At 39.0% G+C, this 25,860-nt stretch overlaps 1 protein-coding gene and 1 pseudogene across 1 annotated transcript; one reads left to right on the top strand and one right to left on the bottom strand.

The window, feature by feature from the left end:
* Window positions 1-1,326: 1,326 nt before the first annotated feature.
* LOC108523211 (vomeronasal type-1 receptor 90-like) lies at window positions 1,327-3,966 on the bottom strand. The gene is given in 2 exon segments (XM_017863724.1): window positions 1,327-2,198; window positions 3,954-3,966. Coding segments are annotated over 2 exon segments (885 nt in total).
* Window positions 3,967-18,243: 14,277 nt separating this feature from the next.
* The window catches only part of LOC108523210 (complement component 1 Q subcomponent-binding protein, mitochondrial pseudogene), a 10,337-nt pseudogene continuing 2,720 nt past the window's right edge, over window positions 18,244-25,860 (top strand).

Below are 25,860 nucleotides of genomic sequence, written 5' to 3'. Positions count from 1 at the left end.
CTTGGTGCTCAGAAGGTTATTGCTGCCATAACAAATTTCAATCCCAACCTACTTCTCATCTACATGACCACAGATGCCTACACTAAGGCCTATCTGAGGGAAAACTGCTCATCAATAACCTAAAAACTATTTATACTGTTTCATACAACATATACTACTGCTTTTAACAAAAATTACAAGCCAAGCCATACCATTTTGTTTTAATGTGAGATCTTTATTTGTGTGAGAAGCAAATAAAAAACTGTGAAGGACAGAAGAAAATAAGCCATCAGGTAAAGGGGTCAGAAGAAATTAGGCATCACAAAACCTAGGCATATTGGAAATATGTCTAAATTTGTAAGCAAATGGGGAAAAGGGGGTAACAAAATAATCAGAAAATTATAAACTAAACAAGCAAATTTGTAAAAGAGTCAAATAGAAATGGAATAATTTCAATATATATTAATATACAATGTACGAGTTAAATATTAAATTAGACTGAGTTGATGACAAGAGGATTAATGAACTGGATTAGTGAATTGGACTATTGAAAAGAATGAATGTAGCCAAATACAGTAAGAGAAACAAAATAGTAGCAATCTGAATGTAATTATACATGTATAAGTACAGAATGAGAAGGAACAAAGCAAAATTATTTTACTTAAGTCCATACAAATAATAAATCACACTAATAAAATAATTATTTTCAAATTTTGAAAATTAAAAATCAGACATAAACTCATAAATGCAGAAGTGTGCTGTGTCTAAAAGAAAGCAATAAATAAGGATATTTAACAAAATAACAGGCAAACTGCATAACACCAAATAGAATGAAGACAATTAAAAGCCATGAGAAGGAGAGAGAACCTACAAGGTGAGAGTAAAATCTCCACAGCCTCTGCAGACCCAGAAAACTGAGAAATAAATATTAAGAGTTCTGAAAAAAAGTTATTGTTCAACCTATAATTGGATACATAGCTAGCATATTTTTAATAAATAAGGGTAAACTAAATTACCTTAAAAAGTAAAAAAGAGAGAGAGAGAAAAAAAGGGAGAGAGATTGTATTTACCAACAGGAACTTCTTGAGTGTACACTTCAAGAAGATAGAAAAGTTGTCTTATAGAAAAATTAGGGAATCAAAATTAAAGATAAAGAACCTGTAGACACAGGAGACTGTAGGGGTGGACATTGAATTCAAGAAACCACTAAGTCTTTGGCAGCATAGGTTTCAAAAGAATTTAGATAGATTAAAAGTGTCATTAAATTATATATCAAATCATCTACTTCTTGTATAATTTAACTAATGTCAAAATAATCTATTTTCAGACTATTTTATAATTAATTTATTAAAATTTATATTTATATTGCACATTATGCAAAATTTTGATTATTCTTTCATCAGAACTAGTAAGTGTGAAAGGGCTGACAGTGGAATAGAAACTGCCTGCAAGCCTCTGGACACTCACAATGACTGAGTCATAAGCCAATAATAGAGATGAGGAGGATGAGATAATCAGGTCCACCCACTATGTGACCACAAAGCAACTCACCAGCAGCAGGATGGTCTGGGTGGCCCTTTTCTCTGGGGAGGTTCTTGGAGAGAGGTTGGTTCTATGAAGGTATTGGGATGGTCTCTGATGCCTGGACAAGAGAATTACCATGTATGCACTTGAGAGCAGCATGATTGCTACAAAGAAGACATTCATAAACAGTGGCAGCATGAAAGACAGGCTCTTTATAATGTAGTTTATGGAAGAAAGTGAGCTGTATTTACTGATACTTAGCATATCCATGTTGGACCCATTAGAAGAAACCACAGTGGAGGAGAGCAGGTTACTACTGAGAGACAAACTGAGAACCCATAGGAAGAAGGAGTGAAAGATGTAACCTGTGAACTTCTGTTCACTCCTTGCAGACCAGGAGGTGCCAGGGCTGACGGCGACGGCATGGCTCATGCTCAGGAGGCAGGTGGTGCAGATGGAGAGGCTCCCCATCACCCTGTGCATGTAGAAGAATGCCTTCCACTTGAAGTCTGTCTGAAAATACAGTGACTCAAACAGGTCTGGAGATGCCAAGAAGATCACAATGAGGAGCAACACTAAGTGGACAAGGGCCAGGTAACAGGTGATGAGGTCAGTGGGCTTACGCCTCTGATCCTGAAGGAGGGAGAAGATTCGGAAGAATGGGAGGAAGTTGTTGGCTGTGAATCCAACACCAGCTTGAAAAAGAAGGGCAATTGTTAGTCATACCTTAACTGGAACATGGTCATCTTAATGAAGAAGAGGAATTATATTTTATGTATCTGAAAAAAAGCAATAGACCTCTTATCATCAATGTGAGTTATTGTATAGTCAAAACTATTAGCAACCTTATCATTTTAATTTTACCCATTTATCTTGATTAACCCTGACTATCTCATATAAAATTTTTAAATGCAGCCTGAGTATTATATTTTACAACAAATAATTCATATATATATCAAATATCAACACATCTACAATCACACCTATGTATGGTGCACATTATCTATACTCATATAGTACCTGTGGCTCACTCCTCAAAAAGCATTTCTTTCTGTATTTTTTGTTTAATTTTAACCACCCATAATAACATGCATATAAAATAAATCATGGATGCTTTTACCACTGAAATGAGGTAAACTTTATGCTAATGGAAAAGAATCACCAAAATTTTTTTGAAAAAAGTTGCATTGAATTGATCCAATATCCCATCACTCTAATGCTTTTCTTATTGCCTCCCTCTTTCATATTTAAGTACCCTTCTAATTACATAGGGCTTCTGCTAATGATGAAATAATCTATCATGAAGTCAGATGCTTATTAACCTTGACACCATCTGTACTTAATTTTCCTTTGTCTTATTAGCTAAGATATTCACAGGATCTGGGGTTTAGGATGTGAACATTGCTGTACTAACTGTATCTTTTCAAAATGGTCCTGGTTTTCTTGAAGCTTAGTTTTAACATGGTACTCCTTATCTAAACCCTCATCATCTCAGAAAGGAATTACTAAAACCCTGCTTTCAATTTTCAAGAGAACGAACAAAACATTTCTCAAGTTTATGGCATCCATAATTTCACATTAAAATGCTTATGTGAAGATCTTTTACTTGAGCCTTCACTTAATACAGGAATACCCTCCCATGCCTTCAAAAACACTTTGCTCTTCAATAATAAAGGCAATTTTCTTCATATGTTAATTGAAAGATCTCTGTATCAAAGTAATTTTCTGAAATTTTACTGAATAATTTAAAAATTGTTCTCATGTTAGTTGCTCTGGATGCTGGCGTTATTATTTTATTAAATCAATTCAGTACTGGCATAGAACAATTCAGCTGTTTAATACTGAAACAAAATCCATAGGCACTCTGTTTTTCTTCTGAGATGTAAAAGTGTTCAATTGTTTTCAAAGTCACTTAAAACTACACTAGTCCCTAAGTGTAAATATGTAAGGCAATGCAGATTATGTGATAGTTTGTGTTTTTGGCTCAAACTCAGAAAATAATGGCTGAGGTAGGCATTGCTCTAAGACCACTTAGAAAACTGCAGCAAATAATTTTTACTTTTTATCCAAGCACTTAATCTATTAAAGGGACATATTTATTTCGACTTACAGATCCAACCAATTGATAGTTCTCAACAATATACATTTGCACACTCAGTTGGAATCTGTTGCCATATTGCACTCAGGAGAAACACCAGAAGAATATCGACAGGAAGTCTTAATGATCTTCACATTATAAGGTTTGCAATCCAGTACAAGTAAAGCAAAATTTGGGTATGAATCACTAACATATATGGAATTATTTAATAACTATGTACCAGAATCTTTTTATTATTATTCTTCAGGAATTGTAGGCTATCTAACAAAGAGGGAGAATAAATGTAATAGAAAAAGTACCATAACTAATAATTTTAATATTTTCTCTTTTACCCCAAAGACATCCATCTTACCATTTTCATTCATGCCCCCACTCTGTAAATGACTCTCACACTCTTATGTGACCTTCACTCAATGGGACTCTAGGTCATTGGTGCTGAGCCTGGACACTGAGGAGGGCTACGGTTCTTGTGGATTGAGATCAACAGATAAAGTACAAGAGTATTAAATATGAATTTCACATAAGTAAAAATAGTGAGTATATATATATGTGATATATAATAATAGTTATGCATAGAAATGCTACATGCAAATGTTTAACTATTTTATAGTTATATTAAAAAGTTATTTGTTTTCTTTCTGAATATTAAACTTAACTGTATGCTCTGTATTTTTTTTTGCTGACTCTGGCAATTCCAACATAAAATAATCATGAGACCTGAAAACATGGTGTACCACTGAGAGAAATTAAATAGAAGAAAACAATCCATGAGGTCATATAGGTTGATCTGAGTGTAAGAATTGGGTCCTATTTGCTACAGCACACACTTAGAAATCCAAATGCAAATCTCAGCACTCACTATGAGATCTGGCAACTAGCTTGCCTTTGGGTTGAGGGTGAAGCCCCTGAGCACTCTCAGAAGACAGGTAATACAGATAAAGTTCATCTTCATTATTCTCACTTTCATCTCAGGATATTCTTAATACTGTAAGCCCCAAAGGATATGCACAATCATGGATGTTAGGGAAAACATCCATCCTTTCAATGGACCAGTAACCAAAGGTTGATTATGAAGTCAATGGGCTTGATCAGACATCAGAAAAAAAGATTGTCATGAGAGAAAGAGTTATTCACAAACCTGTCACTATTTTGCATTACAGAATATGCTATTTTGGACAAGATAAAGTTTTATTAAATCGATTTTTTCATTATTATAATAATATTTACTATTTAGAATTGTATTTTTTATATGTTTTAATAGTTTTTTTACATTCTTCCTGACATACATTTTGCATAAAATCCATATCAGAAAATAAATAACACCTTGTTTTATTTTACCAGTTTAATAATCAAAACATCATATTCTCATCAATTTCACCATATTCTATGAACAGTGTCCTAAAACATATTACTAGCCATCAACTATGATTATAAAGAATGAAGAAATTATGAGAATTGTACATGACTTAGTTGGTAGGGCAGTAGGTCTTTTTATTCACTGGCAATAGTTGGTAAACTGACAAACACAGCTGGCAACATCAGAAAAGGGAGTCACCTTGTCCAGCTAAAACAATTTTATAAAATCATTTGTGTAACGTACAAATGACAAAAGAATAATTTTGGCAAGTTCCAGATACCACTGAGAAATGAAACTGGAATGCATCTACTATTCTAATGTAATTTAACTTAGCAAGAGTGCAGATGGTAGCACAGGGCGCACTAAGTGCAGATATTCATGATCTCAAGACATTTTATTTTCACCTCGTCTGAGAAAAAAACATGGGAAAAGAAAGTGTCACTGCAGAGGTAGGAAACAAAAACAAACAAACAAAAAAAAAACCACCCTGGCAGGACATGATCACTAATTCTGAACTTTAACGTTTTGGAAATCATAAAATTATGTGTGCCAGTGCATTTGTTTCTGATTACCAAACTCTAAAATTTTGAGCAAAATATAGGACTTTTTATCCTAAATGCTTTCAAGGTATTTTACCATCATATCCCTGTGTATCAGAGTAACAGAAAAATTATACTCATATTAACTGTGTCAAATATTGTATTAAGAAGGAAATAGAGGGCATGCCTTTCTGCTCAGGTACCCTAATCAGGAACAATTAGGATCGATTAAGACTCATCTTTTCAGACATCTTCCCTCTTCTACATGAGTACAGCGCTTCTAACATGAACACATTTAAGAAAAACTTAAAATTCTCTTATGGTACAGATAAGTTTGCTACTGATCGAATTTCTTAAGGCTTTCATGCCTTTGTGAGTAAAAAATGGACAGTTTCTGTCATTGTCGTTTTATTTCTTCTGTTTGCAACAGTGTCTTGGTTTCATTCTCTTTCATTTTAAAGATACATAGACACTAAAAGGCATTAATCTTATTAAATACAGAAAAGGTTAACTTGTGAATTTCAACAATTGAGTTAAAATTACTTGTCACTTTTGTGACTATATGTCTAATAGGGTTAACTGCAATTTAAACTTTTCAGAAGAATAAAAGAGATACTAAATTCAGAAGATTTTCTAGTAAGAGAATGCTAAGTTATTCACTTCCCAAATTATTATTCTCTCCTAACGAAACAATCTTATACAAGTGAATACACACATCTTATATGTTTTAGATCATTTAGAAAATCTAAATATCAAACTGAATTTAAAGAAATATTTGAAATTGTACTGGATATTACCAGCCTCTATTCATGTAAGTTGGTCACTCACACTATTGAGTTTTAATTTATAACAAAAAAATGATGGTGCCAGATAGTTTGTGTTATCAAGAAAAAAATCCTTCTAGTAGCAATTACTGTAATCCAATAAAACATAATGTTTTTTATGGTCATCTGCTAAATTATTGGTATTGTGAAATGTTGAAAATATTTTATGTTATGACATCATTATTTAAATAGTGCTAAAGTATTAAAATATATTGAAGTATCTCTAAACTTTAAAAAAGATATATGATTATTCTAAATTAGTTCCACTTGTTGTGTGTTGAAAGATAGAATTCTTCATAAGTATATAAAATACTTTGTCATGCTAATTTATTGTAATCAAAAATAGTCTAGTAAAGTTTCAATTCAAATATGATACTATAAAATCACAAATTTCATTACATGAGTATGTAAATTTGTGTGTTCATAATATTAATAACATTTATATTTTACCTGGAAATTCTTACTAATTCAGTGAGAAGTAAAAATAAAATTATGAGAGAATCACAGACACAATGAAGAAAATCCTACCTCTTCCCACCATTCACCTGAGTCTTGAGCACTCACTAGTAGTGAAGGAGAAAGCAGAGTCTTGGAGTGATTCTGTGCATGTGGATTGTGGTCGCTGAGACACGGTTCTAAGAAAGAAATGCTGCCAGTTTGTTTCCCTTCAGGCCCATAACTGTGTTCTCTCAGCAGCTGCAATTGAAACGTTCTGAGCAAGGACCTATCCTAATTGAGAAAAACACTGTGATTAGCCAGATTGAGGTTGAAGCTGAGCTTCAATTATCTGTGTACCTTCTGGTCTCTGAGTAAGAGGAAAGACAGCAAATCACAAAGGGGACATTTACTTACTGAAAGTGGGGAAGTGGAAGAAATTGGAGAGGCTGTGTGGTCAGAGGTGGAGCAGTGGAAGATATGGAAAGAGTCAGCCTTCTGCATTTGTAGAAATCACAGGGAGTTATTGAGACAGTACAGACTAGGACATTGCCTTTGAAAGAATTTTATTTGGCTCTGCAAGGCACACGGAAGTTGCTGGCATCATGAGACAAAAGTTAGGTTATTTTAAGAAAAGTTAAGAAAAATACAAAAACACAACAAAACAAAGATGTCTACTAAAATGATGTTGGCCTACAAGAAGAATAACTCCATTGTTTAAAATGTTTTTATATACATAGGTCAAGTTAGATATAAATATTATGATCTTCTAAATGTTTTCCTTTAACTCTTGACTTCTAAATTCTATTGTCAAAAGTACCAGCAAAATAATTACAGAGATTTAGAAAACACTGGTTATGTTTTATTTATTGCAATTTCTGTTGTATCATTAACTAAAACTAGAAATATCCTAAATTCCCAACAAAAAAAGACAGATTAATTGTGGCAGAGTTACAAAATAGAAAACTCTTCAGCCAGAAAAGCATTCTGAAGAATGTTTATTAATGTAGAAAAGAAATTCAGAATATGTAAAATGAAAAAAGCGAACAAAACAGTGATATAGTATTTTGTCATATTTGAATAAAATTACATTCACATGTATGTAGAAAAAGAAAGGTGATATGCTGAGATGTTAACTGTAATTTTTTTGAGTTATAGAAATAGACTATAGTAAGCATATTAAAATATAGATGTTAAAATATATTCCATATTTTTATTTGCGTTTTCCAACTTTTACTGTGCATGTATTGCTTTGTAATTACCATAAAATCTATTTTAATTCAACATTAAGAACCTTGTTTGAAAATAAGGAAACATTGCACCTATTAAGATAATAATCATTTCCTTTCGAAATGTAAATAAAAATTTGGTGGTTTCATCCTTGGCATTCCAAGGGAAAGGACCATCCATAATGCACAAGTTTGTTTCCCTGATCCTCAATAGAACGGCCCAAAGTAGCAGTCAGGGAACCACTAAAAATGAGTAACTTTCTTAGTTCCCGCCAAAGATGTACCTTCTTTTTTTTTTTTTCCTTTTTCCTATTTTTTTTCTTTTTTTTAGATGGAGTCTCACTCTGTTGCCCAGGCAGGAGTGCAGTGGTGCGATCTCAGCTCACTGTAACCTCTGCCTCCCAGGTTTAAGTGATTCTCTTATCTCACCCTCCTGAGTAACTGGGATTACAGGCGCCCATCACCACACCTGGCTAATTTTTATGTTTTTAGTAGAGACAGGGCGTCACAATGTTGGCCAGGCTGGTCTCGAACTCCCGACCACAGGTCATCCGCCCTCCTCGGCCTCCCAAAGTGCTGAGATAGCAGGCAGAGCCACTGTGCCTGGCCAGCACTCCTAAACAGTGCTTTCGACTTGGCATTAGCACTTCCTCTGAGGCTGGAGGGGATGTCTTCCATGGATAACCACCAGGTACATCCATTCTTCCTCACTGATCCAGCCTTGCCTTCCTTCCTCTGCCTCTTCCCACGGACTGACTTCATTCCTCTCTGGCTTAATTTGGGGCATACATGCTTGTGCCCATTGCTCTGATGCGTAGGCTTGGGTAAGGCTGATACCAAAAAATATTTAACCTCCACAATTATGCATCATTCTCGCCATAACTATCTCCAAATTCAAGGGCCAGACATGCATTTTTGAAACATCTCAGCAGCTCTCTCCTGCCACTTTTTGTGCTTCTTAAGAGTCAACACGGCTTTTCTTTTGTGAAGTGGAAGTGGAGAGTCCAGCCCTTGTTATGGCAATGAAATTTCCAGGAAGGAATAAATCATAGGAATTTAAGGTTGTGGGGTGACATTGTCCTGGGGTGCAACTTCAGCGCAAGAGGCACATGTGATAGCCTGCACTCTTCACAAATATTCATGCTGGGAAAGATAAAGAAGAAAGAAGTAACATCCCAGATCAAAGAAGACCAGGGTGGCAGAACCACCCAATGTCATGTGTGAGCCTGGGATGGATCCTTTGCCAGGAGAAAAATAAATATGGCATAGAGAGAAATATCACATAAAGAGAAACATAGCATAGAGAGAAATATAGCATAAAGAAAAATATAACATAGAGATATAGCATAAAAAGAAATGTAGCATCAAGAAAAGTATAGCATAGAGAGGAATGCAGCATAAAGAGAAATTCAGCATGTTGGAACCTCTGGCAACATTTCAAATGTGGTAGGCTGCCATGTGATTAAGGCATTAAATCAAATTTTGTGAATTCGAAAGTTGTAGTACAGTTATCGTAAGATATTGATTTTCTTTTGAGAAAATAACATTGAAGTATTGGTTGGGGAGAGACAGAGAGAGGGAGACAGAAAGGAATAGAGAGAGCGTGAGAGAGAGAAAGAGTGAGACACAGAGAGAGAAAGAAGGACACACACACAGATTGGAAGAGTAAATATGGCAAAATGTATAATGTTGGTGAATCTAATAAAGGTCCTTTGTATATTTTGTAACTATCCTTGTAACTATTCCATAAGTTTGGAATTACTTCAAAACAAATTATCGTTTGTTTTGTTTGAAAGAAGCATGTGTCACTTCATAAAGCACTGACACCTGCTGTAAACAGCATGAATTGCTGATGAGGCAGATCAGATTCTTATTTGTTGTGCAGTCAATCAAAGAACCAGGCATACCTGCATGGTTGGAGATGGAGGACAGATGGACTGATATATTCCAGCTACAGGCAGGAGGTGTCTCCTAAGAACAGAACCTGCCACTTTACTATGCTCCCAGATTAAATTAGACACTTCTCCACATATATTAGAGGCATGTATGTGTATATATGATTCTTCTCATCATGCATTAAAGAAATGATTTTACTTTTACTTTGCCATCCCCTGAATTATTTTTCTCTTTTCTCTAGAGTAATATATTTCAAATGTGTCCTGTAAATTGCCTTTCTGAAATAATAGTTGTTGCGATGTTAAACAATATTGTGGTTATGACAAAGACATTTTCAAATTAAGATTTTATGACACTGACTGATGCACTGCCTTCTGCACTGAGGAAGCAACTCAGATTCTGATTTTAATACCCGAATACCTACCATTGTGGGGGACAAGATGGCCTTAACACAGTGCAGTGACTACTGAGAGTTTGGAGCTACTGAAAAGTTGTTGCATGATTTACTTGGCTTTTAGTTTCAGAGCATGGAAAATTATTTTGGAAGTTTGTTTTGATTTTAGAAAAGATTTTAATGACTTTTCCCTAGAACAAGTTTCTTTAGATCTAAGACAAATTGACTTTACTTAGAAACATATGGCTATAACAAATGCTATGGGAAAATGGTGTAAAAAATGGTTGATCATTTACAGAAGTTACATGGTTCATGTCTGTGCACCCAAGACATAATGTGACCAGTATGCATCATATTTAAAATCTGTCTTTATGTGGCACCTCTCTTAGAACATGACATTTCTATTTATTGTCTCATGTTGTTACCATGTGTGAGTCAATTCGGCAGTTTCTGTTACCTGGTGCTTTCAATTTAAATGAACAACTGTAATAACAGATTTTCTTTTCTTTTCTTTTTATTTTATTTTATTTTTTTGTGAGACAAAGTCTCACTCCATTGCCCAGGCTGGAGTGCAATGGTACAATCTCGGCTCACTACAACCTCCGCCTCCCAGATTCAACCAATTCTCCTGCCTCAGCCTCCTAAGTAGCTGAGATTACAGGCATGCATCACCATGCCTGGCTAATTTTTGTATTTTTAGTAGAGACAAGGTTTCGCCATGTTGGTCAGGCTTGTCTTGAATGCCTGACGTTAGGTGATCCACCCGCCTCAGCCTCCCAAATTACTGGGATTATAGGCATGAGCCACCTGGCCCGACAATAATAGCTATTTTTTTAATAGAGCCCATAATGTACTCAGCCCTGTGCATGATGTTTGAGATTCTTTATGTACAGCTTTTGAGGTATAAGATGTCCAAGGTCATAGAGTTTGTCAATGGAAGGACAACTTTTAAAACCCAGGTTTGTTTTTTTTTTTTCTGGTTTCCCTCTAATACCCTGCCTTGCTCAGTGATTCAACAGGAATACTGTAACTTTCAGTTTACAATGCAGCCTTTAGTCTACACAAGCACATTTTGGGCAATGGCATATTTGTGTTGATACCATAAGTCTTTGAGTATTTCCCTTGCTTTGTATATTCTTCTGCAACATAAAGCTGAACCTGGAACTTAATTTTAATCTTGGAGTACCAAGAAAAAAACATAAAACTGTTACAAATCTACTTGCATGTAATTGACTATTAGAGAAAATCAAAATGTCCACTTATTACACAGATTTTAAAATCTGTCTTTATTAGTTCATTTTCATACTGCTATAAAGAACTGTCAGAGACTGGGTAATTTATAAAGAGGTTTAATTGACTCACAGTTCAGCATGGTTGGGAAGGCCTCAGGAAACTTATGGTCATGGCAGAAGATGAAGGGGAATCAAGGCACCTTCTTTACAAGGCAGCAGAAAGGAGAAGTGCTGAATGAAGTGGGGACAGCCTTTTATAAAATCATCAGATCTCGTGAGAAGTAACTCACTATCACAAGAACAGCATGAGGGAAACCGCCCACATGGTTCAATTACCTCCACATGTCTCTCCCTTGGCATGTGGGGATTGTGGGGATTATAGGGATTAGAATTCAAGATGAGATTTGGGTAGGGACACAGAGCCAACCATATCACCATCCATAATATTAAAATCACTAATACTAAATTGTGTTCTTATCACACACTGTATGAGTTGTCAGATTTTGGAATATCTTGCTAGACGTTTTCTCAGTTTTTAACCTATATGCACATTTTGTTGAATACCATCTAACCAGGTGCTTTGTGCATGGCATATGTAGCTTAATATCATATTTTCTTATTTTTAAGAAATAATCTTAAATGCTAAGCAAGGTTAAAAAAGAATAAACACATTTCAAGTTGAATTAGGAATACGAGTATACCTTTATTTACAAGTGTTACCATGCTTTAATTGAGGCAAATTATGACATGCCAAAAAGAACAAACAAAAAAAGTATAAACAGGAAAATTCATCAAAGAACTGACTGTGCATTTGGACTAAATCAAGCTTAGCTAGTGGGAACAGGGGCTAACGACTCTTCACTCTCTACTCAGGCCCCTTTCCTCAATTCTGTTCCATTATTACAGATTGTATACTGCTAGTTATTCTAAGTACATGTGATGCTTGCCTTGAATGGATTGAGTTCCTGACAGCAGACAGTTAAGAGCACACTACCATCACTCTACTAGAACCGTTTGAAGTGGTAAATTCTCAGTGTTGGCTTTACATAGAAAGGGCATCAAAGACTCTGAAGACAGTGTCATTTCTAACACATAAATGTGGTTTTTTTCTAAAGAGGTCCCTCCCCATTATTCCTTTCTCATGGCTTCAAACATTAGTTATACCATCCCCAATCCTAACATCTCCCCTGTATGTGAAACTCCTATATCCCACTGACTATGTAACATCTCTTTCCGAATATCTAACAGCTTCTCAGACTTCTGGTCTCCCTCACTTTGATCTTGCAAGCATGCTTCACCCACCGTATTTCTCTATAGCAAACAGGTTTGTCCTTTTCTTCCTCAGACCAAAATCCTTGAAGTCAACCTTGACTCTTTTCATCCTACAGCTTACCCATCAGAATATCCCATGAGTTCCACATTCAAGATATGTGCATACAACAGCCATGTATCACCATCTTTCTCTGCTTTTATTAGAGCAGTAGCTTTCTTGCTGGTATTTCTATAACATTTTCCCCTTGTCCCTGTTGCCTAGAGTGTATTCTCAACACAGCCAGCATAATCCTTTAAAGACATAAGACAGATCATATCACTCCTTGGTTCCAAACACCTCAAATGATTCCATTTCACTTTGTGTAAAAGCCCAAATCCTTACATTCATTCATAAGACAATACAAGATCTAGTCCCCAACTCCACACACTTCACCTCTGTCTTCTGTCTCCCCTTCATTCACAACGCTGAAGCTATGGCCCTTCATGGGGTACCTTGAATTTGCTGAGCACATAATGCCTCAGGGCCTGTGCAGGTTCTGACTTCCCTTTCTGGAACACTCTTCCTCAACTTATCTGCATAGCTGGCTCTCAGTTTTTCCAGGTCTCTCCTCCAATGTCATGGTATTAATGAGGTCTTTGCTGGGCACCATATATAGAATACTAGAATGGCCACTCCTACCCTGGCACTCATTGCCCTCTTCATCCGCTCTATTTTACTTCAGAGCATTTACTAGCATCACATGTACGTTGACTTGTTTGTTCCTGTCTTCTTCCCAAACACACCAGAATATAAAGTCCCTGAGGGCAAGACTTTGTTTTGCTCACTACTGTATTCCCAGAACCTAGAAGAGAGCCTGTGCATAGCTGGCACTCAGTACATACTTAATGATGAATAAATGAACCACTGAAGATTGAAGGTCCCTATCCTTTTGTGACTGCTTGAAAGTATAATTAGCATCTGAAGGGGTGGCCTGCCCCTCCACACCTGTGGGTGTTTCTTGTTAGGTGGAACATGAGACTTGAGAAAAGAAACGAGACACAGAGACAAAGTATAGAGAAAGAAAAAGTGGGCCCATGGGACTGGCGCTTAGCTTACAGAGGACCCGCTCCGGCACCGGTCTCTGAGTTCCCTCGGTATTTATTGATCGTTATCTTTTCGGAAAAGGGGAAGTGGCAGGACAATAGGATCATAGTAGGGAGAAGGTCAGCAGAAAGACACATGAATAAAGATCTCTGTGACATGAATAAGTTTAAGGAAAAGTGCTGTGCCTTGATATGCATATGTAAACATCTCCATAAACCTTTTAGTGCATAAAGAGCAGCATTGCAGCTAGCACGTCCCACCTTCAAGCCTAAGGCGGTTTTCTCCTATCTCAGTAAATAGAACATACAATCGGGTTTTACACGGAGACGGAGACGTTGAATTGCCCAGGGAGGGGCAGGAGACAGATGCTTTTCTCTATCTCAACTGCCCAGAGGCCTTCTTTCCTCTTACACTAATCCTCCTCAGCACAGACCTTTCACGGGTGTCAGGCTGGGGATGGTCAAGTCTTTCCCTTCCCACGAGGCCATATTTCAGACTATCGCATAGGGAGAAACCTTGGACAATACCTAGCTTTCCTAGGCAGAGGTCCCTGCAACCTTCCGCAGTGTATGTGTCCCTGGGTACTTGAGATTAAGAGAATTNAGCAGAAAGACACATGAATAAAGATCTCTGTGACATGAATAAGTTTAAGGAAAAGTGCTGTGCCTTGATATGCATATGTAAACATCTCCATAAACCTTTTTAGTGCATAAAGAGCAGCATTGCAGCTAGCACGTCCCACCTTCAAGCCTAAGGCGGTTTTCTCCTATCTCAGTAAATAGAACATACAATCGGGTTTTACACGGAGACGGAGACGTTGAATTGCCCAGGGAGGGGCAGGAGACAGATGCTTTTCTCTATCTCAACTGCCCAGAGGCCTTCTTTCCTCTTACACTAATCCTCCTCAGCACAGACCTTTCACGGGTGTCAGGCTGGGGGATGGTCAAGTCTTTCCCTTCCCACGAGGCCATATTTCAGACTATCGCATAGGGAGAAACCTTGGACAATACCTAGCTTTCCTAGGCAGAGGTCCCTGCAACCTTCCGCAGTGTATGTGTCCCTGGGTACTTGAGATTAAGAGAATGGTGATGACTTTTAACCAGCAAGCTGCTTTCAGGCACTTGTTTAACAAAGCACATCCTGCACAGTCCCAAATCCATTAAACTTTGAGTCACCACAGCACATGTCTCTTGCAAGGACAGGGTTGGGGGCAGGGTTACAGATTAACAGCATCTCAAATACAGAACAAAATGGAGTCTCTTATGTCTACTTCTTTCTATATAGACACAGTAACAGTCTGATCTTTCTTTTCCCCGTGGCATCCTTGGAACTATTAATAACACTCAAATTATATTAAAACCCAATAAAAGACATAAATGTTTTCTATCAGAAAACAGCACTCAGTAAAGACTCATTCATCAATGTCATGCTTCACTCCTCCATACATATACTTTATTAATTGAAAACCCTGGCCGAGCGCGGTGGCTCACACCTGTAATCCCAGCACTTTGGGAGGCTGAGGTGGGTGGATCACGAGGTCAGGAGTTTGAGACCAGTCTGACCAACATGGTGAAACCCCATCTGTACTAAACATACAAAAATTAGCCAGGCATGGTGGTGCGTGCCTGTAATCCCAGCTACACAGGAGGCTGAGGCAGGAGAATCGTTTGAACCCAACAGGAGGAGGTTACAGTGAACTGAGTTCACACCATTGCACTCCAGTCTGGGTGACAGAGCAAGACTCCATATCAAAAAAAAAAAAAAAAAAAAAAAAGTAAGGACAAATTTGAAAACCCTGTAAATTCAGAATTTGCAAAGTTGCATATATTTTAAAATATATAAATTAAATATACATATTTAAAATTTGTTATTTCCATATTTTAAATTTTATATTGTCTCATATATATCAAGTAGATAAGTTAGGGATGGCTTGAAAAAAATAAAGTTATGAGGACTCTAAATCATTCCTCCTTTAGATCACAAAGCTTGGTAAGAGTCAGCTTTTTACAGCCTAAGTCCCAGCCACTGTGGAAGCCTCTTTTGAGGAAGGAGAACTCCAGCGAAGGATCGGCCACCTCTCATTGCTGTTACACACTAGTGTCCCAAAAATAACGTATCTCTAACTGATCACACAAGTTTAATAACCAACACATATTTGATAGATTTAATTATATATTTATTTTCATTCTCATTCCCAGAAATGGCAGTCTTAATTCCGACAGTGTCAGTGTTAAAAATCAGCACTTGTTCTTGTGTCTGAAACTGACAAGTTTCATTTCACCCATGACAGCCTACTGTTGTCACATAGAAAATATGATTTGAACTTGGATCATTGATGTGAAAAGCAAATGTCACTGCTTGGAGGGGCCAAGTATATAACATCCAGTTAGGCAGAAATCACTGTAATAATGTCTCCTTTTTATTAGAGTAGTGAGTGTTGTCAGGAAATAATATTACCACCCCTCATCTTCAAAGGCCCCCAACACTGATACGTACATCACTGAACACATCCTTCCCAACGGTATTGTAGCATTTACCTTCAGTTTGACTGAATTGTATGAAAACTATGGTTTGCAGGGACTTATTTAAAGTTATATCGTTAGCCAGAATGTATGTATAACAGAAACATATTTACAAAATTGTGTAATAATTCATAGTACAGCTTGAAACATTTGGTGTCAGGTTAAAATCAGTTAGTTTTAGACTGAGTATAACTGGAAGACATGTAAAGTGCATGTTGGTGTACACATGCCGGCATTCATAGGGACAAATGGTATAGGAAATGGGTGTATGGGAGCTTTTAAAAATCAAAAGGAGACAAAACTAAATTCGCACTGTTAGGAGAACTTACAAATAGGAAATGTTCATAATTACACGGAGAGTTTCGGAGAAGAAAAATTTGTTTACAAACTAAAAGCCCTTTCATATCTTTTTCAAAACAGGTCAGCATTTGATTTGCTGGGTGAGGGAGCTCCATTTGTGAAATCCTAAGCCTAAGCAGGACTGCTGAGTTTCTGGTCAGAGCAAGCATGGGGACACACTGGCATCTCTGCAGGTGATGAAGTGCTCCAGGCCTTGAACTGAACGAGTAGGACTGGGTGTTCCTGCTGGGCTTACCAGTTGACCCAGGCTTGCCATGGTATCCAGGATCCATAGAACACATCACCTGCTCCCGCCCACACCTGGACCTGCCTTCTCTGCAATGGACTGGAAGACAGGGGCTGGTCTCCACACAGTTCAGCCATGGAGCATCTTGTCTAGCATTTGCTGCCAGATCCCAAGGCATCTCAAACAGAAAAATGCCGGGTATAAAGAAAGGGACACAGCAAAAACTCTCAACTTTAAAATTTAATTTAAAATATCAGTTAAAGAGGAAAACAGTTCAAAAGTGCTTTTAACCAGTTTATTTTAATTCAAAAAAAATGGAAATATATATTAATTTCCAAGTTTTAGCTGTAGAGCTAAAACTCTTGCTTTTGAGTCTAGTTCTACAGGCAACAGAGACTTTTTTTGGGGCGGGGGGGGGCAAAAAACAACTCTTAACGATCATCTAAAACTTCAAGGTTTTGGTTACTACAGAATAAGGCAAGAACTTAAGACCCATGAAAGCTATCTTTGTGCATGATCCTTCTGCTCCAAAAACAAAACAAAACAAAACAAAAAAAACCCCCACACTATTTACAGTTGTCTTGCTTATAGCTAATTTGGCAGTGATTTTCATTTTTTGCTATTGTTCTATAGTCACACTAACTCCTTTAAAATATTTCATTCATTTTTAGAATATTTCATTATACTACATAATTATAATGACAAACGACAGTACCATAAATAAGTTTGGCATAAAAACAGCTGGCTCAGGAGGAATGCACAGCACACCTGTTGGAAAATTCAACCTTGCAAGATGAGACACCAGGAGAGAAGCCCCAGTGGTGAGTGCTGTCCCACCAGGTGCCTCAGGCAGGGGCACAAGCCACCTGAGCCTGCAAGGTGATTAAGTGGAGCTTGCATTTTTAAAAAAATCTTCCACTACTCTGTATTTATCTATTCTAAATGATTTATAATTCAGCACAAACTTGCTCACTGGGAAACTAGCTATGGCTATACGAGGCAAGAAAGGTAGAGTCTAATAGCAAGAAAGAAGTCTTCCAACATTTTGAAGACTGATCCAGAGACTAGTTGACGAAGACTCACCAGACTTCATCTCTGGAGGGAACATAACAGGCATAATCTTATTCCCTGTGATGCCATGAATGAGGAGAAGGACTGGAGCCCCCAGAGACCTCCTGTCTCTCCCAGCCCAGAACCCCTTTCTCTGAAAGGACTGGTGAAATAGTTTTATTCTACACAAATGAATATCTCTCTGGGGAAATGATATGAGACATGCTTCAACTAATGTCCAGTGCCCCTGCCACCCACAGATGCTACCAGAAGGTAATGGGCATGTGCAGTGTACTCAGTGGGGGAAGCCTCTTTAGGAAGGGCTGTGTCTACAACTCAAGTGAGAGTGTGTCCTACCAGAGCTATTCAGAGGCCACTGCTAGACAGAACAGTATGGGGCACCCAGGTGAACAGGAAGGAAAGGAGAAAAGCAAATGTGAGTTTACTCAACACGGAACATACTCTCTCAGAAGCATAGGCACAAAGTTATACCACTACTTTCCTAGAAATGCTTTCTAGCATGCTGGTGTTCATTTTATAAATGACACATGCTTTTCTCATTTTCTCTCAGTACATCACTTATATGCAGCATTTCTTATCTCTGTGAGAGTAAAAAGATGCTCTTTGATGGAGAGAAATCTGCATTTGAACCATTGATTATGCAATAGTGCATAATCACTCTCCTAATCCCAAAAATAACGTGGTCTAATGAGACCACGAGATGGGAGAGTGGGTTTCTTATGAAGCCCTTTCCTGTCCTTTCTTCCTTACTGGTGCAGCTGTCTTTCTATTACAAAAGTTTTAAGCAACAGAGACTCACTTTGCAAGCCAACCAGTAACTGTTAGGGCATGGGCATGTGACCCAATCACGGCCAATGAGATACACAGGAAAGTGTCTGCCAGGGCATTTTTAGGATAAACTCTTCTTCTGGATAAATCTTCACTCCACTGTTGCTGCATTGGACATTGTCATTGGGAATCCAGTATCAAAGTTCTCAGGCACCAGGTATACGCTAAGAAAATCCTTATAAAATTGGCCCCAGAAGCTTGACATTGTTGAGCCATTAAAACAACACTGGACTCCTTGATGTTGAAAAAAACAAACTTCTATTATCTTGGACACTGCAGGTCAAATATTCTGTTACTTGTGGCAAGAAAATCCTAATTCCATAAGCAAAAATAAAGAAGAAATGGACCACAAATGCTTTCCTAAAACTTAGGAGTTCTAGGAACCACAGACTTTCAGAAAATACACACTTAGCAATATAGGCCTATACATGGAAGTACAGAAGCCGTATAACACACCTCACACCATTTTCCCCAAGAAAATGTTTGGAGCAATTGTAATATGTAGAATTGATCCTAAAAATGCAATTTATAAGGAAATACTAAAATGCAGTCTAGCTCTTTTCAATGGCTGCAGTGAAGGGGCATAATCTCGGCTCACTGTAGACTCAACCTCCCTGGCTCAAGTGATTCTCCCAGCTCAGCCTCCTGAGTAGCTGGAACTACAGGCATGGACCACCACACCTGACTAATTTTTATATTTTTAGTAGAGATGGGGTTTCACCATGTTGCCCAGGCTGGTCTCAAACTCCTAGGCTCAAGCGATCCACCAGCCTCGGCCTCAAAAAGTGCTGAAATTATAGGTGTGAGCCACTATGCCTGGCCAAATCATTTTAATATACTGTACTACTTAATGAAATCTAAATGTTCAGAAGTCCAGCCTAAACATTTACAAAAATGTTGCAACTGCACTCTCATGCTAATAATGTAAATCATATTCACTGCAGATTTGATTAACGCCCGGAAGATGAGGGTTGTAATCCCGCAGGTGTCCGTCTGCTTTCCTGACTTTCCTTAGTGGCCTCTCTCTCAACAACTCTGAGAGCAGCCGGTCTTGGCATTTCACAGAAAGTCATTCAATCTCTCTCTAAAATTCTTTCAAAATTGGCCAGGCGCGGTGGCTCAAGCCTGTAATCCCAGCACTCTGGGAGGCCGAGACGGGCGGATCACAAGGTCAGGAGATCGAGACCATCCTGGCTAACCCGGTGAAACCCCGTCTCTACTAAAAAAATATAAAAAACTAGCCAGGCGAGGTGGCGGGCGCTTGTAGTCCCAGCTACTCGGGAGGCTGAGGCAGGAGAATGGCATAAACCCGGGAGGCGGAGCTTGCGGTGAGCTGAGATAAGGCCACTGCACTCCAGCCTGGGCGACAGAGCAAGACTCCGTCTCAAAAAAAAAAAAAAAAGAAAATAAACAAAAATTTTCACAAAGTTATCCAACTCATCTTTTAATGTTTTCCTTGAAGAAGACGAAAATGCCACCATCAGTCATGGTGGCTTACACTTATAATCCCAGCGTTTTGAGAGGCCAAGGCTGAAGGATCACTTGAGGCCAGGAGTTCAAGACCAGGTTGGGCAATGTAGAGGGACCATCTTTCTAGTATAATATTATTAAATTTTTTAAATGCAACTATTTCACATATTTAGACACCTTTGTCACTATTGCTCAGTGGAAAGGCCTGTCTTGGTTTAGCAGAATTCCACAGGATGCCCTTTTATTTGATAAAGTGGGAAATACTGGGATCTGGTAGCTCATTCATCTAACTGCTAAAATAATACCACTCATGCGACACTTGGATTATTAACTTTTCAAAGAATTTGAAAGCCAAAAAAATCCATTTAACACTAAAGTTGAAAGTAATTTAAACTGTTTCACATTAAGAAAGCCTGTCAAGGCAGGGTGCAATGGCTCACGCCTATAATTCCAGCACTTTGGGAGACCTAGACGGGTGGATTACCTGAGGTCAGGAGTTTGAGACCTGCCTGGCCAACATGGTGAAACCCTGTCTATGTTAAAAATACAAAAATTAGCTGGTTGTGGTGACACACACCTTCAGTCTCAGCTACTCTGAAGGCTGAGGCAGGAGAACTGTTTGAACCCGGGAACGGAGGTTGCAGTGAGCTGAGACCATGCCCCTGCACTCCAGCCTGGGGGCGGAGGGGAGAAGAGAGAAAGAGAAAGGGAGAGGAAGGAGGGAAGGAGGGAAGGAGGGAAAGAGGGAAGGAAGGGAGGAAGAGAGGGAGGGAGGGAGGGAGGGAAGGAGGGAAGGAAGGTCACAATCCTGTAGTGCTGTAGGTGTTCATGTTCCAGCTTTTTGCCAAAAAACAAAGACATCCTTTCCGTATTACAAACTATTCCCTGACCATGTCACAATCTCTGTTGCATGCATTAAAGCTTTTCGGGTGATGATAGAAAAGGGTGTGTTTTGTTTTATTATTATGGCCTTCAAAAGAGTAGCAAGTTATTCTGCTGTACTTCCAAAAACTGTAGCTGGGAAGAACAATATAGCAGAAAATTATTTTCAAGGACTCAGAAAACAAATGTATGGTACGTACTACACGTTGTCTGTTAAAATAGCCAACCATGGTGAAATCCCTTTGTGGGGAAAAGTAGGAATTTTTACAAATGCAAACGTAATGCTACTTCTCTGGGTATAACCACAGTAACAATGGCACAGAAAAAATATGTCAGAACCAGAGGAAAAATGGGGTTATATGCTCTGAAAATCAAAGCCTCCTATGGATTCTTACTCTGAGAGTGCCTAGAAATAAGAAGGTGAGTTTCATCAATAGCAGCACGAAATGTAGAGTGGGAAAAGCAGGAGGAAAGTTCTAGTAGTGCCCCAAGCTCAGTGGCCCACACTGGTAACCCTAGAACTTTGGGAGGCCAAGGTAGGTGGATTTCAGGAGTTCAAGAGTTTGAGACAAGCCTGGGCAACATGATGAAACCCTGCCTTACCAAAAAAAAAAAAAAAAGAAAAGAAAAAAAAAAAGAGAGAAGAAAAAAGAAAAGAAAGAAAAGAAAAGAAAAAAAAAAGAAACTTCTAGTAGCCACAGAAGTCAGTTGCTTTGACGATGGGATATGATGTCAGAATTTCAGGAGTAACAGAAACAGCAGGAAAGCAGGCAGACAGATGGCAGAGATGTTTGCTGGAACCCTCAAGCCCTAAGAAAGAGTCTTGAATATGTTAACATCACTTTTGAACACTTTAGCGACCACAGCTCTCAGTCTGTGAGGAAAAGTCCTGCTGGCCATTGAGACTGGTGTGACAGACTGTCCTGCTCTGGGAAATGTGGAAGGGCTAAAATGGAAAAGCCTAGGTAGGGATGGTTTGGCTTCCCTGGGCCACATTGGAAGAATTGTCTTGGGCCACACATGAAATACACTAACACTAATGATAGCTGATGAGCTTAAAAAATGCAAACAATCTCATAATGTTTTAAGAAAGTTTACACATTTGTATTGGGCTGCACTTAAAGCTGTCCTGGGTCACATGCAGCCTGCTGGCCGAGGGTTGCACAAGCTTGGCCTAGGGTTTCTTGATGACATGAAAATTGTGATAGAGCATTCAAGCCCAAAGCATTGTTTTTTCACAATAGTTTTGGAGAGTAACCAATTCGCATTTTCTGCGTGGTTGTTCAGGTATCACAAGAAAAGAACCCCTGCGAAGGCGCCAGCTTCTGGGACAACAGCATAAGTCATGCCTTCAACTTCCAGTCCTCTGCAATGAACAAGGAGAAAACAATCGTGCTTCCTGTGGCCACCATGATACCTTTATCACAGCCCATGGGCCACGGAGTGACTTGGGCCTTGTCTGGCTCTTTCTTAAAATGTGCATTTTCACAGCACATGGGGGCAGTTGCCAGTGATGCTTGCTACTTCCCAAGGGAGCACTGATGCATTTCTAATACCAGGATGAAAACCAATACGAGACCATGGAGAGAAGTGACTTCTCAAATGCTAGTGCCTTGCAGATGTTGTGGCTTAATCTGTTTTTTTAAGAGACAGAGTCCTGCTCTGTCACCCAGGCTGGAGTGCAGTGGTGCAACTTTGTCTCCTGCAGTCTTAACCTCCTGGGCTCAAGCACTAATTCTCCCACCTCAGCCTCCTGAGTAGCTGGGACCGCAGGCAAGTGTCACCACACCTGGCTAATTTTTAAAACCATTATTTGTAGAGATGGAGTCTTGCTAACATAGCAAGGCTGTTCTTGAACTCCCAGCCTCAAGCGGTCCACCCACCTTGGTCTCCCAAATCGTCAGGATTACAGTCATGAGTCATGGCACCCAGCCATAGACTAAATCACTGTCCTAGTTGTGACCTCAGGACACCTCAGATTTGCCATGTCAGAGTTTGCATGGTCATCTGGTTTAATGATGATTAAACTGCTGTTGAAGATGCTTCATAGCAGTTCTTAAATTACCATGATGAGACATTAGCAATCGAGGCCCTCAAAGAGTTGCCCCAAATAAGTATAAGACAACAGAGCCTCTCACCAAAAAGATTCCCTCAGACTCATTTAAATACAGAAGGTGGTCGGGTGCAGTGGCTCATGCCTGCAATCCTAGCATTTTGGGAGGTGAAAGTGGGAAAATTGAGCCCAAGAGTTCAAGACCAGCCTGGGCAAAGTAGTGAGACTCTGTCTCTACAAAATGTTCTAAAATTGCCCAGGGAAGGTGGTGCATGCTTGTAGTCCCAGCTACTCAGGAGGTGGAGGTGGGAGGATCCTTTAAGCCTGGGAGATGGAACACAGGAGGCTGAGGTGGGAGGATCCTTTAAGCCTGGGAGATGGAGGCTGCAGTGAGCTGTGATTGTGCCCCTGTGCTCCCACCTGGGTGACAGAACAGAAGTGCCAGCCTAATGTCAGTTCTCAAAGGACAGGGCCAACTCAGGTATTTCTACATCACCATGAAGAACTCACGGGGGTGGTGGGAGGAAGTAGATACTCAAGTCATCTTTTTCAGAAGTTATCACCTGTTTGTTCCAGAAAAGATTAAAATGAGGCATCCCTCTCCTGGTGTCTTCTCCCCAAACTCCTCCACAGTTTTTTTTTTTAAGATTCCAGAGCAAAAACAATAGCAGAGTTGTCATGGTCACAAATAACTGATGGCCACAAATGCATGATTATCAACATAAGATCATTTATATTTTAAAGTGGGGTGTACCAAATTAGTAAAACAAGCATACACAAGTCAACAGAGGTTGCTGTAGAGATGGTCAGCTATACTGCACCCAGTTTTATTGTTTGTCATTGCTTGGAAGTACATTCACTGTAATTCTTCTTCCCAGAGTGCTAAAACATGCATGCACACACACAGGCTAGACAACAGTCGAGTGTCATGTTCCTATAACATTTAGGTGATGCTCTTATTTCATCTGTGCTCTTGGAACCATGAAAACTCAGAGCTGCAGGAACTCTCTGTTCAGAGTATTATTCAACTCATTACTTTTATAGCTGTAGAGAATGAGGTCAAGGCCAGAATGGAGGCTAGGAGGAGGTTCCTTCCTGTTACGAAGCAGGCAACAGAGCAGGAGGTGAGCATTGGGTAAGCCGACATTACCACCTGAGCTCTGCCTCTTGTCAGATCGGTGGTGGCATTAGATTCTCATAGGAGCACCAACTCTATTGTGAACTGTGCAGGTTCTTCTTATGAGAATCTAATGGCTGATGATCTGTCACTGTCTCCCATCACCCCCAGATAGGACAGTCTAGTTGCAGGAAAACAAGCTCAGGGCTCTCACTGATTTTACTTTATGTTGAGTTGTACAATTATTTCATTACTTATTACAATGTGTTAATAATAATGAAAATAAAGCACATAATAAATGTAATGTGCTTGAATCATCCTGAAACCATCTTCCCCAGTCCCTGTCCATGGAAAAATTATCTTTCATAAAACTGGTCCCTGGTGCCAAAAAGGTTGGGGACTGCTGATCTAGAATAACTAACTGATTTCTAGAGTTTACCCTACCCACATAAGTCACTCCTTTGAATGATAGCAATACATTTCCTTTCTTCACTTTTAATTTACTTTATTTTTTGAGACAGGGTCTTAGTCACCCAGAATGGAGCGCAGTGGCACCATCTTAGCTTATGGCAGCCTAGAACCTACTGGGCTCAAGCAATCCTCCTGGCTCAGCCTCCCAAGTAGCTGGGACCACAGATGCATGCCATCATGCCTAGCTAAAATTTTTTTTTTGTGGTAGAGATGAGCTCTCGCTATGTTGCCCAGGCTGATCTCCAACTCCTGGGCTCAAGCGATCCACCTGCCCCACCCAAAGTCCTGGGGTTCCAGACATGAGCCACCAGGCCTGGCTCACATTTCCTTTTCTTTTTTTTTAAAGCTTATGAATATGAATATAATCATATTCATTAGAACTGAAAAGTGAAATGTAGTTTTCTTTTCTGTAAACAGATAAAATTGCTTTTAGGTATATGTTTGAAGAAAGGGTGTGGCTCTGGAGAGAAGATCTAGCTAAAGGTACCCCTACTTCCTATAAGAACTTGGGTAGTATGTCCAGCCTCCTGAGCAGCTGCTCTATCATCTGTGACATAAGAGTGATCAATACCACATCCCAGAGCGTTATCACAGAGGACAAATGAGAATCTACCTGAAAGCCCTTTGTAATTTCTGAAGTCCCATATACATTATTGCTTTGATGAGATTAGAGCAGTGTACATTTTAAAATAATTATTAAAGTATTTTGGTGACTTATGCTTGTAATCTCAGCACTTTGGGAGACCAAGGTGGGAGGATGGCTTAAGCCCAAGAGTTCCAGACCAGCCTGGGCAACATGGTTAGACCCTGTCTCTACAAAAAATACAAAAATTAGCCAGGCATAGTGGTGGATGCCTGTAGTCCCAGCTACTCAGGAGGCTGAGATGGATGGGTCACCTGATCCTGGGAGACTGAAGCTGCAGTGAACCATGCTCATGCCACTGCACTCCAATCTGGACCACAGAGTGAGACCCTGTTACCAAAAAAAAAAAAAAAA

Source organism: Rhinopithecus bieti, unplaced genomic scaffold (assembly GCF_001698545.2).
Source record: "Rhinopithecus bieti isolate Rb0 unplaced genomic scaffold, ASM169854v2 scaffold_73242, whole genome shotgun sequence".
Lineage (NCBI taxonomy): Eukaryota > Metazoa > Chordata > Mammalia > Primates > Cercopithecidae > Rhinopithecus > Rhinopithecus bieti.
The sequence above is the reverse complement of the archived record's forward strand: the minus strand, read 5'-3'. Positions and strand labels throughout refer to the sequence as shown.